General features: G+C 35.7%; 1 protein-coding gene across 2 annotated transcripts in view; it reads left to right on the top strand.

Annotated features, from left to right (window-relative positions):
- The window catches only part of LOC149070486 (protein O-mannosyl-transferase Tmtc3-like), a 195991-nt gene that overhangs the window by 132951 nt on the left and 46264 nt on the right, over nt 1–16776 (top strand). For both annotated transcript variants that reach the window (XM_089248914.1, XM_089248915.1), the window contains exons 3-5: nt 7370–7570; nt 12331–12467; nt 12633–12714. In XM_089248914.1, the coding sequence (XP_089105040.1) occupies nt 7370–7570; nt 12331–12467; nt 12633–12714 (420 nt within the window). The remainder of the gene's footprint in view (nt 1–7369; nt 7571–12330; nt 12468–12632; nt 12715–16776) is intronic.

The raw sequence follows: 16776 nt of genomic DNA, 5'->3' as shown, positions 1-16776 counted from the left end.
GAGGGCTGGGCCACTACGCAACTGTAAATAGCGCAGTGGCGTAAAACGAAGGAGAGATTTAAAAAGAAAGGCAGAAGCGTTATAATAGAGTTGATACAGGAAGTAAAATTTCTACTTTGTATCCAAACACACACACGAAGAAAGAGAAATAGAGAAGAGAAATTAAACAAGAAAAAAGTTGATTGATATGTTGCGTGCAAAGTCGAGAAGAAACATTTCGAGCTAATTTATAACAATTATCCGACCCCGAAATACATTCGGTTCTAAAGTTACGTCCATAATGACAATAAGAATGTGAAATAATAAAGGAATAAGAAACAGACACTCCTTCTCTATGACTTTGATGCCATGTGAGGAAGGTCCTGCATTAAAACGGTGGGCAGAAGCTGAGCCTCAATTATACGTCGTTCAGTTACACGACTTTTACATTTATACGACGTTCGACATTTTAATGTCATATTAATTCATTTTTTCGGCACAAAAGAACCCAATCATTTTGCGTTTTTACTTGAACTTCAAACCGTTAAAAAGAATAGCAATTATATCCATCAAATGAGCGCAACTTCCGTAAACAGTGAAAACACGTTGCCGAAATAGTTCTTGCATATTGTCCTTGTAAATGCCATAAATATTTGGGCCAATGGTGGCATGTACGAAAATTATTAAACCAAACGCGCCCCCCCCCGTCAATATTGCTGAGGAACTACTTCTAACGTGTATGGTACGCACTGGAGAAAAAAGAAATTACGTGAGGACAACATCCGTGGTAGACCACATAATTTAAACATGCAACATGGTTCGAAATACTGTATACAGAATAAGATCAGGAAACGAAATATACATAAAATAAAATGTTGCAAAAACACTGTCCGAACAATTAAATTTGCGAATTATGAATAACATACACTGGAGAATTATTTGTGGAAAAGTTGGTGCAAAACAACTCTTTACATGCACGAAAATTGACATTGACCTGCCTGTTGGCTTTTATTATAGTGAGCACTGAAGTGACAAGTTTATTGCTTTTTTCTGAGAATAAGTAGACTCGGCGAGCTACGAAGAAACGGGCATTAATTGTTTGAAAGATGGTTTTATGTCCTATCAGAATATTTTCTCCAAATGTTTTCAGTGTTATCTCGAGAGGTTGGGAATCACCATTTTAAGTGTTTGGAGGGTGCAGGTCTCAAAATAAGAGTCATATCTTCCCTCACATGCCAAAAGCACGAATTGAAAATTTTCTCCTTTTTTTATCAACTGATTGCATACCTTATTTTGCTTTTAATTTTTGCTCGGAATGCCTATGTTTATCTCTATTGAAATATGTGTTATAAAACATTTTAGGAATCTACTTCCGTAGAGCAACATGGATGGAGTAAATATTCAAACATCATTTCCCACGTTTTATTGGAACATTTCCCAGGAACATTGCACATTCGTGCTCCTGGCATGGGGGGGGGGATATTTGTATACACAGTAGCCTTCTGTATGAGTCCTTTCGATCATGTCCCATGAATTTTCTTTCATGGTGGTGCTTTGCTTGCTGGCTGTGTCAAGGAAGTGTAAAGTTTAAAATAATTTATACAAATAATTAATACAAAATAATGTTGTTGTTTTTTTATCTTCAAAAGAATACAGTAGAACCTCGATTATTCGTGCCCGTATCAACTTGGAAGCGAATTAACCATTCACGGAAATTTAAATTTCATGTTCAGCTTCTCTCTATCCGTGCTGATGTTGGTTTTTCGTTGTTTTTTCCATTGGTTGTGCAAGATTTTGCCAACGTTTGTGATGAAAACGAACGTCCCGATTTCATAGAATTGGATTCCTGCATTCTTTTACAGCTGAGGTCTACAACCTTTTTCTCGTTGCGAGCACTGCTTGCACCCAACCTCCAAATGAAAAGCACCTTTAAGACAAAATTGACAGGCGAATGCATGAAATCAGAATGATTTCAATCCTTGAATGCAATTTGTAAAGGATGATTTAATTGTAAAGTTGATCAAGTCCTCGCGAGCACAAAATCGGTCACGAGCATCGGGCACTCTGGATGCTTCAGTGGTGCTCGCGAGCAACGGGTTGAAGAAGCCTGTTTTACAGAACCAACCCTTTCCCTATTCTAAGAGCTGAACTCTCACGTCACAGCGTCGAAACGCCATTCCTCATATGCACACATAAGAACAGCACATTGTCCTGGGGCACCAGAGACAATGAGGGAATTGTCCCTGGGATTGGATTTACATCCAATTACAGGAAATTCCGGGAAGTTAGTCAAAGTGTATTGTTTTTTTTGTGTGTTTTTTTTGCAACCTAGAGATGAGGCACAGAATGGTATAACTTGGAATGCGGTCACGTGACCGCTCTCATCGGCAGGACCAGGGCTATGTGTGTGTATCCTTCTTTGCGTGTCATTTTCGTAATGCATTTTATAACTATGCAGAATAGCTGACGGGAAAAGAATAACCTTGTCTTGGATCATGCGTGATTTTAAAATTAATTTTTTTCCGTCTAGTATGAATGAAATGTATATCTTTTATACCACAATCGGAGATGAAATTTAACTTATTGAATTTAATATAATTTCACTTATTGAATTTAATATAATTTCACTTATTGAATAATATTTTTCATGTTTGTTGGGATGTGGGTCAAATTTAAAAAAAAAATTCTCTCAGCAAATTCCCAATTTACAGCAGGTTGTACGACGTTTTAACCCACCCTTCTGAACGCCGTATAAATGAGGTTCCTCTGTTTAGTAGTACCTCTGGATGACGGACACCGATGGGACCAAAAGTTTTGTCCGCTTGTGGGGAATGTCCACTAATGTGCATATACACGTGAACCTCGTTTATACGACTTTTACATCCATACGACGTTCGGTCTCAGTCACTTCCTGTACATTTTAATGTTAAAATATTTTTGCTACTGTGAGTGTATAAAAGTGATGCACCGGTAGCCGATGGTTATGCATAATCGCCAATAGTCTCGATCAAGAAAGTTTGATTAAATTCTCACTACATTTATAACTCTCACCGGTGATTACGCATAATTCCCAAATAAAGTTGTAAAAACTGATAAATATAGTAACATTTATAATGTAGTATTATTATAAATAACATTACATATTACAAGTAACATTATAAATGTAGTAACATTTATAACGTTTCTTGTCTTCAATAATTATTTTTATTTGCGCATTCACATATTCTACAGTAAAAAGTAAATGTAATTAAAATAAGAGTGAAAAAGAGTTAAAAACATTCATTATAACATTATCAGTCTTGTGATGTTGGCACACCTCACACGTATTAGCATATGCAAACAAAACCAACATCACCATTTGAATTCAACTTCATCTTTGTTATGTTTACTTAATTAAGTAATTAATTGAAACATTATCATATTTACCAATAAGAGCTTGGGATTATACATGATCAACATTGAATATAATAAATTCCCTATTTATGAACAAAAAATTCACAAATTAGAGTTTGGAAAAAAAATATTACACCTTGCCTGATTTTAATTCCACTATCGAAAGTATTCGCTAATGGGAGTGAAATACATTAAAGCCATAATCCACAGGACCGGGGATCAGAAAAGTGTTTGTTAACGGGAGTTTCCACATTATTTGTATTTACAGATCTCCCCGTTAAAAAAGTCTCGCCACAGATAGCAACACGCCTACAACGTTACAATTATTGATTCATTACACTTCACTGACTATGTGCTTGAGAAAAAACTCAGTTTACAAAAATTGATTGTAGATGACAGCACTACACAGAAATAAACTACACGGAAGGTTCACTATACAGACACATTCCAACATGTACCAATTCGTTAGAAGTTCCGCAGAGGAACATGGATGAGACGCATGTCTGGTTTAGTAGTAGTAGTATTTGTATTTCAATAATGGTTTTTTTTTATGGTATGGTCTGTAATGCAATTTTTTTGTAAGTTCCGACGTAATCTTTTCTTCTCTATACGAAGATGTCGCAGTAAGTGAAATGATTGACTATTATATTCCTTTTTATCCATTTTTTTTATCATATTTTGATTCGTCACGAGAAAAAAAATGATTCTTATTTCATCTTAAAAACGAAATATAGAACTGTATTTTTCTTTTTTAATGTACAGTGATTCAGTCGCTGGTTTAGATACAGCTAGTCATCGTTCCTTATATAATAAATACTATACTGTTACGAAATAACTTCTTTCTCTTCTGAAAAAGAAAAAAAAAAGAAAAGATTTTCATTGATATAGAAAAATTCGCTTCAATAAGCTCGAAAGAATTTCGATTATGCGATTCCTTATGAAAAAAAAAAAAATGGAGACTGAGAGATTATATATTTCTGAATTTTTTTTTTTGATTTTTTGATTCATTTCTTGTTTCCGCCATGTCAATATACTTTACTGAATGACGGTAGAACTGCTGAGCAATCAGGTACTTTTTTTTTGTATTCTCTCCTTGCAGAGACTTTGTTGGTATTATTCTTTTATCTTCCACCATTGATATAATCCGCGGACATTGGCGGAAATCCGATATCGCATAGTTTGGAAATGATTTCTAAGACGTATTTTCCTATTCCGATTCCATTTCTACAGCAAGGGTGAATGGACCGTGTTGCGTGCCACATGTGGCTCTTTCGAGCTTTCTGCCGTCGTCTGTGGACCATTTCTAGAAAATGGCTGAAGAGTGACATTGTGAGACGATTAAGTTGAAAAATTATTCCTTTTTTAATTCGCGAGGTACTGAAAGACCCCCCACCGTCGCCAAAGTGGTTGATGGCTGGAGATGGTTTTCTGTGGTTCCCAACTTCGAGGTGCTAATGCTGTCCGATCTCCCCGTTAAAATATCTCGCCGCAGAGAGCAACTGACTACTGCGGTACAAATATTGTGATTGCACTTCACTCGACGCATTCGACTTAGTTCGACGTATAGATCGCAGATGGTAGCATTGACCGCTGCGGTGGTCGAGTGGTCATAGTGACGGACTCATGATTCCGGAATCAATGAGAGAAATGATTTCGGAATCAATGAGAGAAAAGATTTCAAAATCAACGAGAGAAATGATTTCAGAATCAATGATTGACAAAATAAATTTCAATTATTCGAAGAATAATTTCAAAATTACTGAAAAAATGGTTTTAGAATTTTTGAATGAAATAGTTTTGGAATTAATTAAAATAATAATAATTTTGTAACTAATGGGTAAAAGAAATAATTTTTGAATTACTGATGGAAAAAATCTCGGAATTAGTGGTAGAAATCCTTTTATACTCAAAAGAAAAATTATCACATTACCGACAGAAATGCTTTCATGAGAGATTGATCGAAAGAAGTATTTTCAAGATATTCTGAGAAGGAAATAATTTAAAAACTACAGAAATAAATAATCGCAGAATAATTTAAAGTAATTCCAGAGTAAATAAAAGAAGTAACTAATCGCAAAAAATTTTTCAGAACATCTGTAAGAAATGATTTCAGAAGAAGTAAAGGTTTCAATTATTTTAAGACCCTGGTTTATTCAGAGCCCCGTCACGCTTTCTATTAAGACTGCAATGTAAATATGGATTCCATCTCACATTCCATCTTAATCTTCTCTGTATGAGTTGATGTCTCGCGGGATTCGTGGGAAATTTGAATCTGGCCCCGCGATGCCTCAAAAGTTAAAGAGACTATTTTACATGCTTACCCATTCGTACAGCGGAATGAATCGTCTGCATACTAGTAAAATATTTTTCGTCTAATACAGTATATCTTTCAATGAACTCTAATTGTACCCGAATCTTGTTAATTTGATATGATTATAATTTCATTTTGATGTCTGATTTATTCCGGAAGTATCATTAATCCTTCATCAGAGTTTCCAATAGGCATCCCATACTAACGGTGTTAAACAGAAATTGAATTGTTTCCCTCGTAAACGGATATTGTGTGTTAGAACAGTTGTTGTCCGTTTGAACGTGACTGACTGTATTGGATGACTCGGGGATGTTTTGAAAAATGCCTGAGCTCATTATTTCCGATTCAGACTCTGGCTCACAAGTACGGCCATCTAAATAATAAATCTTATCACGGCTATGGGACCTATTTATCATAATTATTAATAAGAAATGGCGATTATGCATCATAACCTAATATATTTACCAACGACGCTTTATGCATAAACGTTAATAAAAGTGACAAACTTAAGGAAGTTTATTGAACTTAAATGAATCTGATTTATTATTTAAAACGCATAGACTATTTCGCTGAGAATCAATATGGATTTCAAACTGGAAAAAGCACTGAAATAGAAATCGCAAAAATAAATGAATACCTAAATCAAAATTCAACAACAATAGTTACTCTGTATCAGTTTTATTGATTTCAAAAGAGGCTTTGATAATGTAGATTTAACTCTACTATTGAATAAATTAGAAAAAATTGGAATTCAGGGTGAATTTTTTTTGCGATGGTTCGAGATGTATTGCTATGGACGAACGCAGGCAGTTAGTGTAATGAACGAAAATAGCAATTATCTTGAAATAAAAAAAAGGAATACCTCAGGGAGAACAGTACTCGGACCCACTATTTTTTTCTAATCTACATTAATGAAAATGTATGTTTGCTTTTGTTTTGTTCTATTGTCTTATTTTGTAACTATTTGTATTTGCGGGTTATTTTGTAATTAAAAAAAATCATCAGCGATTATGCACGATAACCGGATTTATGACATTTACCGTAACATATATAAAGTATATATATGCAGTGTTTTAGGCCGGAATTACACTATAAAAATTTTAGAAAAATTCATTTATAAAATTTGAAAAATTCAACTAATAAGTACATCGGTTACATTCACTCAAATGTTACCGCTTATCGGTTACATTTTTCAAGTTTGATAAATGAACTTTTGTAAAACTTGTATAATTTAATCACGACCTTATATAGTCTTATTTTTCAGCCAAATATTTTTTTTAAACAAATTGATATTTAACCTCAATGATTTTTCTCAATATCCTAGTTGTTCGTCTCGATATAGCATATGGTATTTTTTTCAGCCTAATATTTAGACAATTTATCCGTTGTGACCTTCCCTTTTTGTATTTTTTTTATAAATGTGATTATCACATGTTCCCAAGATATTCTTGCGATCTGTCCAAGGAATTTTTACTGTTAGTAGACGTCCATGCCCCAGACCTGCACAGTCAGAAGCCAGTTCCCTAACCACTCGACTGCCAGGCGGATAATGTGAGAATTATCCTGCCAATCGCTAACCGGATTTTAAAACCTCAAAATTCTAGAGACTATTCAATATTTTGTATTTTTGCTGTTTTTATTTGCCGTATATGTCGTATTGAACAGTATGATTTTGTGTCTTTACAGAGAATAGAGTGCACGTGGCGTGTCCAAAAGTTGTACCCTCTATGTCTGGCCGCTCTGGTCGCACTGTGCTATGCTAATTCATTGAGATGCGGACTGGTCTACGACGACATAGCAGCCATACGTGATAACAGAGACATTCGCCCTCACACTCCAGTATCCAATATATTTCTCAATGATTTCTGGGGAACGCCCTTAAAAAAGGTAACTATGACATGCAGTTGTTTTACTGAATATTTAAGGTCAACTTTTTCTTTCCGCACTAATGTAGTCTGATTGTGTTTTGATATTATACCTCGCATTTTAATTATTTATTTTGAGATCTATTTTATTTTTCAAACACGGTCGTAATACGATGGCTCTAAAGAAAAATATATTCTGTATCTTCCTACTTCTATGAATAAGTGGGTGATTTTGGTTGTAGGAAGCATAATTTTAGAGATCTCTTAGCTGATGATCACATGGTGACACTATCTCCTCCGCAAAGCAATCGAATAATCCGTGATGACAAAGACAAGCAATATCGGTCTCGAAATGCCGAAAATCGGTTCATAGTACGTTAAGACATATGGATATTCCACTGCTAAGGCTGGGCCAAATTCCATTTTTGAGAGCATGTGGGTCTTGAGAGAGGTATCTGAGAAGTGGTTGATTCTTCCATGATCCTTTCATTCAAGGATCTTGGTGAAACTTTCACGCATATCTGGTCAGGAAGAAATTAGTGATTTCGCTTGACCTCACAAAATTAAACCCACAAAGCATGCATACGTAATTTGTGCTAAAGCTCAACTAAGTATGCACTTATTTTAACCAAGCATTTTTTTGTAGTGAGCAAGTATAAGAACCGTTGAATAATAGAGGTGAAAATTAAGAAATTCCCTGACTCGCTAGTGGCAATTAGACCTGATAAATCCAGTAGCCACTCACGAGAGTAAGCCAAGAAACATAATTTTATATATATTAATGGAAAGCCTCAAGTGCAGCCGATTCGTAACGAGGCCGGCCACTTCGCGAATTGGCCAACGCCCGAATTCCCGAACTGATTCAGACTTTGGCCGGCCATTTCGTGAATTGGCAGGAGATCCCTGGCCAAAGCCCGATGTGCTGGTGTAAGACGGCCGGTTGGAATAAAAATCCATTTTTTTAATCGCCATAGTGTGCATGTGACGAAAGAAAGAAAAGGGAAATTTGAGAGAAAAATTATGAAAATAATTATATAAATACATAGTTTTTCTGCCAAATTTTGAAAAAGAAAATGGTTACTGAAAAACAAACACCTACTGCATTATAGAAACCTATTTTAATCTCTTAAACACAAATACAAATTCCCTTAACGGTCAGGGACGAGATATCTCACCCGACGCAAATTTAAGAAATTCATTCCATTTCTTCTATTTTCTTCATATACTATATTTTCTTTTATTTTCATCAGTTTTCTTCTATTTTTATATTAATAGCTCTCCCTCTTTGTTTTTTTACCTCTTTCTTCATCACCGCGCAGTTTCAATGTAATCCTATTGAACGGAGGTTATCGTTTTTTTCATCGTTCTTTGTTCCTGTTAAGTTTTTTTTTCCTTCCACATATAATATATCTTTCGTCTATATACATAAGAGAGAGAGAGAGAGAAAAACACAGAACACATTGTGGGTAAGGGCGAAAGAGGAATCTACTTCACTTATTTCCCTCCCACCCTTCTATATTTAACATGCGAACAAGGATCTCAAGTTCATTAGTCGTTTTTTAAATTGATCGCTAGTACTTCAAATATGAATCATCCAAATTTCTGGCCAAAAGCATGTACCTCAAGGCAAATACAATTGCTACTACTAAACCAAACATGCACCTCGTCCATATTACTCTGCAGAACTTCTAACGAATTCGTACATGTTGGAATGTGCGTGCTTGCGTGTAGTGAACCTTCCGTGAAGTTTGTTTCTGTGTAATGCAACTACAATTGCTGCAAATGAAGAAAGAAATCAGGTGGTGCTATAGCAAAAAGTAGTTCTCTCTACTCCCAAATGTATGGTTACGTCGTGGTGAGTAGCGACGGTTAATTTTCACATTCATTCAATTGCCTCATTCCCATTTATATACAAAGTAAATAAACACAAAATCGATACAGGTTTCCTCAAATGGTTTGCACAGCGCATATCTTTGCCACCGTTGACTTTAGAAACATACGACCAATCCTAAAATAAGTTTTCAAGTTACGTGCGATTGCTCAGAATATCTTAATATTCTCAATGGTGTCTTATACACAATAAAAAATGAACTTATTATGTAGACACAGTATGCTAAAACTTCCAGTTAGTAAAATGTAAATGCGGCTCTTAGAAGTCATTTACAAAATGTATATACTGTATATTCAAATGCAAGACGAAATTCGGGACATCCTGTATATTCTCGTACAGAGAAGCAAACGTACACATTTCATGTACAACTATAAGAACTTTCTGAAAAAAATGCAGGTTTGTTGCTGATAGTTGGTTGTTGCTACCCAAGGCAATCTTATTTGTTCACACCTAGGGAGATCGGACTTTATGTGCTGCAACACCGTTTACAATGTCTTTCCAACCTTACCTCAAAATATTTTACGGCCAACATAAAAATATAGTTGCCGGTAGTACAGCGCATAAAATTTACATCAATATGTAGCATTAAAAAAAAAATAAAATATACATCATAACCTGCACTATTTACTTTCCTGCTGTACACCGGTTTAAAGCATATAACCAATTTTGACTTAGGCATCATAACAATTAGAGTTTTTTATTTGATAGATGGCAGCAGGGTTTCCAGTGCAAAGCTTCTCTATTCCAAGCAACATCTATGTGCATCCCTCATTTACACAAAAATATCGGAACGGGATTCTTGATCATGCAGTTAATTCAAGAATTCGGCAAAACTTTTCGCGGACAGAACAAACCGTGATTGGGATGATCACGAGCTCTAAGTAATGCGTACCAAAATCACTCTCATGAAAATAATACACATCCAGAACCATCATATACGACCCGAAAGGAGGAAATGAAAAATAAAAAAAAACTTCCTGGCAAATGGTTTTATCATTCCCTCATGGCACAGCTATTGAAAACAACTTTCGCAAAAATTCTCATAAATATATTATGGCAACATCCATAAAATTTTGTCTCTAGTTTTTTTGTTGTTTTTTTTTTTACTTTGGTTGTAATTTATAACCGACATCAGTCTCATAACAATTCGGAAAACATATCAGGTATTCATCTGAAGTATATCCTTCTTAACATTCTACGGGTGCCGGTATTTTAGTGTGTGTGTGGGGTATTCTTGACGAGAATGCTATTCGGATGTTATATAACCGCCGCTATCCCATCCTATCGAAATGCCAAAAGCCATCAACACGTTCCCCGCATATCAAAAATTCGAGAGAATTCTCCTCTCTTTTCTTTGCCCATATATATATTATTATTCTCCTCTCCCGGACATTTCCCCCTTTTTTTTTTCTCTCTCTCTCTCTCTTTGAAACCTACGGGTTCCCGGAATTCCCGGAACAGTTCTGTCGGGAATAGAACTTCCTCTCTAAAGTTTTGTTTATTTTTCTCGGAACTATATGTATGACGTTGCCTCATACTTGAAAAAAAAATAATGGCATATATGTATGAAAACTGGCCCCTTTTTTTTCCTCTCTACATTGGAATTTCGGTCAGAAGAGAAGGGCCTGGATCAAAATATGGAATACTATTTTACTTCTTTTTTTAAAAATTCATATAAAATATGGATCATTTTCTTAACATCTTTACATAACTTTCCATAAAATCCCGCCAGACGTTTTATGTGCGTGGCATTACTTTTTCTATATGTTGGGCTTTCTCTGCGCGGTGTATAAGAGAGTCTTGGAGAAATATTTTTAACTCATTTTTAAAGGATTCCTTAATATAGGTTGGCCGGGCTTACGTTACCCAAAAGTAATGGTAAAAGCAGCGTGTGTGTGTGTGTGCGGAATCATTGGTGGCCCGCTGGTACCTCTGATTAAAGCATCGGACCATCGAGAAAAAAACTTGCGATGCTCCGTAAGACGTACTAAAAACTTCGTCCCCCCACTCCCTGCGATTTAGCGGACTAGTTATTCTGCCTGTGCGCAGAGTGGCGTAATGTCACGATGCTCGTCTTTCACTATGAAGGTTACCGGCAAGATCCTCGGGTCCGAATCCGGGCGTAGAAAATCAGAAACAAGTTCTTTACCTAGCGACCCTGGGATGACCACCGATAGATGGCGTCTTCATTCCCCACCCAACTCCACTGGTTGGAAATTGCCGAATGGCGCATTATGACCGGAGTTTTTGTGCGATAAAGTAGTGATGTCTGCAGACCAGTTTCTCATACTCACTGATACGTGAGACTAGTGGCTTGTATTTTTCAATTCTAACGATGGTAAAAGTATACCCGGGGTGCACAACCTCCGGCCCGCCAGAGATTGCATCCGAAGGTAGAAAATTATTAGTACAATAAACGTCCAGGCTGAATACTTCCAAAGTATCCAAAAAACGCGCGGGCCTCAGATACGACTTTTAGTGAAGAAAAACCTAATTAGAAAGTTATGCCCCATTTCTCCCGATGTCAAAAAATCCACGTTTCCAATAGCAATATTCACTGACAAATTAGAATTAAAAACAATGCAGAAAAAGAGATAAATGCGGGTATAACGCGTTTTACCCCCAAGCCTTGAAGCGCGAGATTACTGGTAAAAAAAATTATGTAAATCTGACTAAAAATTAATGATGAGACATTGCGGGACCTGACAACCTGATTATCACAATAAATGTCATCGTTATCCATGATGAAGTCAATAAATCTTACTAATATGTCACCTATTTTTTGGCCAGGCAGTATATGTGCGTATTTCGTATTAGCATAATGACAATTATTACTTATATTCAGCTATGTAAATGGTTTCTATATCGCGGTTTTTGTTTATCTGTTGCAGGAACAGAGTCACAAATCTTACCGCCCTCTGACTGTCCTGACTTTTCGAATGAACTACGCCGTCCATGGGTTGTCACCTTTCGGCTACCATCTGGTCAATGTCTTTCTGCATTTCCTTGTCACCTTTCTATTCTACAGGTTTGTGTCTATATCATTACATCTCGAATAAAATGTAATTTCTTGCTTCCCTGCCCTTTTCTAATGTGGCCCAGAAGAGCCGAAATGTTGGGCACCCGTATTTTACAATTACAATGATAATGTTCGAATATTTCAGATTTTTGTTTTTATTTTCGTATATTTCAGATTTTCTTTGCACTTCTTGCCAGAGACAACGTGCCTGTCATCCGCAGCTCTCTTCGCCGTCCATCCCGTCCACACAGAAGCCGTAGGTAGCTAAATATTTATGAAAACGGAACTAGAGTTAAGGTTAAAGCGACTGAAAATTACTAACGAATAAACCAAATTAATTTCGCAAAAAATTTTCTCGATACTGTTTGAAACGTCAAAACTCGATGCTGATTGAAAATTTCGTCAAAAAACCGATTTCGAAAACCTAACAATCTGCGTTCGTTATAACGACCTTCGTTCCACGTAAAATGGATGTTTTATTGCTTGATTAGCCGCTACGCTGTCGTGGAAGCATCGTTCTAGGCTTCAACGTGAATGCGAGCGGGTGTCCCATTTGCAAAACCCTGTCAGAGCAGGCGGACCGACAACGCCATACTTACCTCACCTGAATATTGAAGCATTCGTCAACTTTACTTCAAAATATGGGAAACAGATAAACAGACATGACCGCTGACCGCCCAAAGAGACCATCTTGGGATGGTTTGCTCTATTTTCCTAACTCTGGACGGTCTCTGCGATAATATGGAAGCGAGATGGCGGCACTAGCAATGACATGAAACGAGCACAATTCTGACAACATAAATACGTTAGAGCCCCACACACATTCCGGCATATATCAATTTGTAGAAGAATGTGTACAAATTGCATGTGCGGTCAAGTAGTAGCAGTACATTAGATCAGTCCATTACATTATATAGAACGTTTGAAAAAAAAGAAGTGCTTCTTACGAGAATTACTTTTGGACAGAATAAAATAATTTATCATTTTGTTATAATGTGAGCAGTTGCAGTGAAATAGCAGCAGAGATGATAACAAAAAGTAACTAATAACTAATTATAAATAACTAATTAAATAACTAATAACTAATAAATAACTAATTCCATGCACGAGTCTATACCGACTAATTTCTTCAATACTAAGGTCAAAAATAATTTTGACAAACGAAAAACACGGATTTTCTACATTTCTTCGTAAAACAGAGACTCGGTAGAGATAAGATCGGACGTTATATTTGATTTAATGGCCTTTGCAGGTCGATATATTCGATGAAAAAAGAAATGGGATGACAAGGAAAAAGTTTGTGGAGGGGGGGGGGGCTATCATATAGGTCATTATAATACAACTATCTTACGATAACGCATGGTCGTTATAACGAGTTTTGACTGTATATGGTTGCACGAAATGTCGAAATAAGTTTCGGGGGGTAAAAAACAAAATCAAATAAACTCGTTGGTAAACATATTTTCTGGCACAGACCATTAACAAAAATATCTGTTAAATTACTGAATATCCACGAATTCATTTGAAAACATCGTCTTCTCTTTTTTATTCTAAATATTTTTGTCCACGAATTCCGTTGAATTCGTATTTTGCTGAGAACATTCCATTTCATGTGTAGACGGTAAATTGAGTATTGTGATGTCGTAGACTTGATGCGCTTGTCAAAAATGTCTCGATTTTCATTTCAAGTAAGATAATTAAAGTAATTACCTCAATAATTTTGTTGTTCCGTTTATACACGTTTTTTAGAGGCAAAAACTGTTCGTTAAGATAGTTAATTAGCCTGAAAAAAGAACCTCATTAAGCGAGTTTTTTTTTCTTGAAATAAAAGTCAATTAGAATAATGAGTCTTTGCTCAGACTTTTTAATTAATTGCGTTTTAAATTGTATACGACTATATACGTTACATGGGTACGTATATGCATGTAAGTGATACATGTATGCGTACATGCATGTAAGTGATACATGTATGCGTACATGCATGTAAATGATACATGTATGCGTACATGCATGTAAATGATACATGTATGTCTACATGCATATAATTATAGTCAAACTCAAATTTTATAGATTGGATGATACCTACAATGTTTGATAAAACATCGAATCTTTGTGTTATGATTATCAAATATCTAATGAGTGTTTTACCCCGAAAACTAGTCGTTAGAGTTTTTCCTGGAACTGAAAGTATATGTGGATATTCTAAATTAAAATTACAAAACACAATATCTGCTAATAATTCACGCGTTTATACTTAAAGACCAAAAAATGCGTAAATTTTTTTTCTAATTCCAAAATTTACCATTGGTAATAGTTTCCATTGTTAATCAAGGGATCCTAGCGTCCTGGAAAGTCAGGGGAAATTAATACGATCTGCAAAAATTTGATGAAAGTAAGGGAAAAATTCTATGAAGGGAGAAAGTTGAAACATGAAAAACATTTGGAAGACCAAGCTTATTTCAATTATACCGTAATGCCCCGCATTAGCCGCCATGCCGCAAAACGCGAGGAACACCAACTTTCTGAATGGTAGGGTGTAATCCGTTCTCAGCTTCTCGAGGATCATATGGATCATAATATGGATTTTGCCAATTCAATGGATTTTTGCTACAAAAATATTTCAGAATTTCCCATAATGTGTGACCTCGCTGTTTTCCTGCACGCCGGGTAATGCTGGGAAACACTGTATTTTTTTTTTTTTTTTTTTTTTTTTTTTTTTTTTTTTTTTTTTTTTTTTTTTTTTTTTTTTTTTTTTGCTTCTGGAGTTTTGGTCAGGATAATTTTCAAGTTCTTGTCAGGGAAATATACAAGCAGATTTTGTTGGGAACCCTGTGATTAACAGTATTGCTTATAGATTCAACATGTCTTTAAAACTGTATTTTAACGTGCAATTTGCATCTCAATATGAGTCTAATAAAACGGTTCTTCCGATTTCAAGATATTTTTATACTATAAATAAAGGTACACAAATTAAAATATCACCGAATTTTTTTTAAACAAAATATTTTCCTTTAAATTTCAATTCCCTCATACCCTTCAGTAGCTATTATTTGAACCAATATATCAGAAGAAAGCAGTCTCTTTGGTGTCGTGGGATGCCGTCTAGAAGCCTACATGCCACAGAAAATTTAGATGCTGCATAGAGGAAGAAAAAAAAAACTTGGAATAAACGAATTTCGTAATATCAACCGGAGCATAATTCACCCGAAAGAATCCAAATTCTTAACGCATGAACCTGTGATCAGTAGGATCTCCAGAAAAAAAAAAAAAAACAGCAAATGCCAAAATGCCAATACAACGGGGAGACGGCCAGTAAATCTACGGAAGCCATATATATAAAAGTTTGCGTTCCCACAAAACGCTCCATATCCTGACCGAGAACTCGCCATCAAATTGTGTTGTAAATTTCGCATGACCCCCCACTAAACCTAAATATCCAGAAAGAGAAGGGATATATATATATATATCCCGATAATATATATATTTACCGCATCTGGTAAAGAGAATTATTTCAAATAAATATCCCCTTAAACGTGGCTTTTCTTAAAAGAATTGCCGGGAAGCTCACTTCAGGAAAATTCCGAATAGAGAGAGAGAGAGCGAGCGAGGAAAAAGCGCTCCTGTGTGGAGAAGAAATACATTCTGTTGCCGCTGCACGACTGAATATTACGAATAGGAATATTTATGGAATAATTTTTAGGCGCATAAGCAAGAATTTATTGACGTTCCCTCTTGCTGGGGAAAAATTTTTCCCGTCCGGCGATGTTTTCATAATCGTGGTCGGTGTGGTGAAGAGGAGAACGCTTTATACGTATAAATCAATAAGACATAAATTTCACCCGCTTTTTGAAGGCATGAAACAATAATGTGTGCGCATGCGAGAAACCGTTCGTCATCTTTAAACATCTTTTCGCACGGTCTATATTTTGTGTCTGGGAAAACGGAAGTCCAAAAAGCAGTTTCGGATGTCGTCGTACGTTTCCGGTTTAATATTAATGTCCTCTTCTTTTTTTTTTTTTGGGGACAGCTGCGGAAGCGGAGAATTTATTCTTTAAGGGGAAACGAAAAATTTATAATGAAGACCTTATATTCAAAAGCAATGGAATATTTTATGAATAATGGAACCGATATTCGGGACGACAAAATTATTGCTCAATTATTATTTTCTCGCAATAGCGAATAATTGATTATTACTCATGATTCGGGTAATTAGTTATTGAATTTTTCTCCGATGAATTCGTTAAATGATTGATTTCAAAATGTTCTCGTGAAATTCCTGTCTCACAAGAAAAGGGTCTCAAGGTGTCGTCCTCAAAAC

The sequence above is a fragment of the Pholcus phalangioides genome, unplaced genomic scaffold (assembly GCF_987345545.1).
Source record: "Pholcus phalangioides strain wild (caught in Gottingen) unplaced genomic scaffold, Ppha-v1.0 ptg000021l_1, whole genome shotgun sequence".
Taxonomy (NCBI): domain Eukaryota; kingdom Metazoa; phylum Arthropoda; class Arachnida; order Araneae; family Pholcidae; genus Pholcus; species Pholcus phalangioides.
Note: the sequence above shows the minus strand (reverse complement) of the source record. Positions and strands in the feature narration are given on the sequence as shown.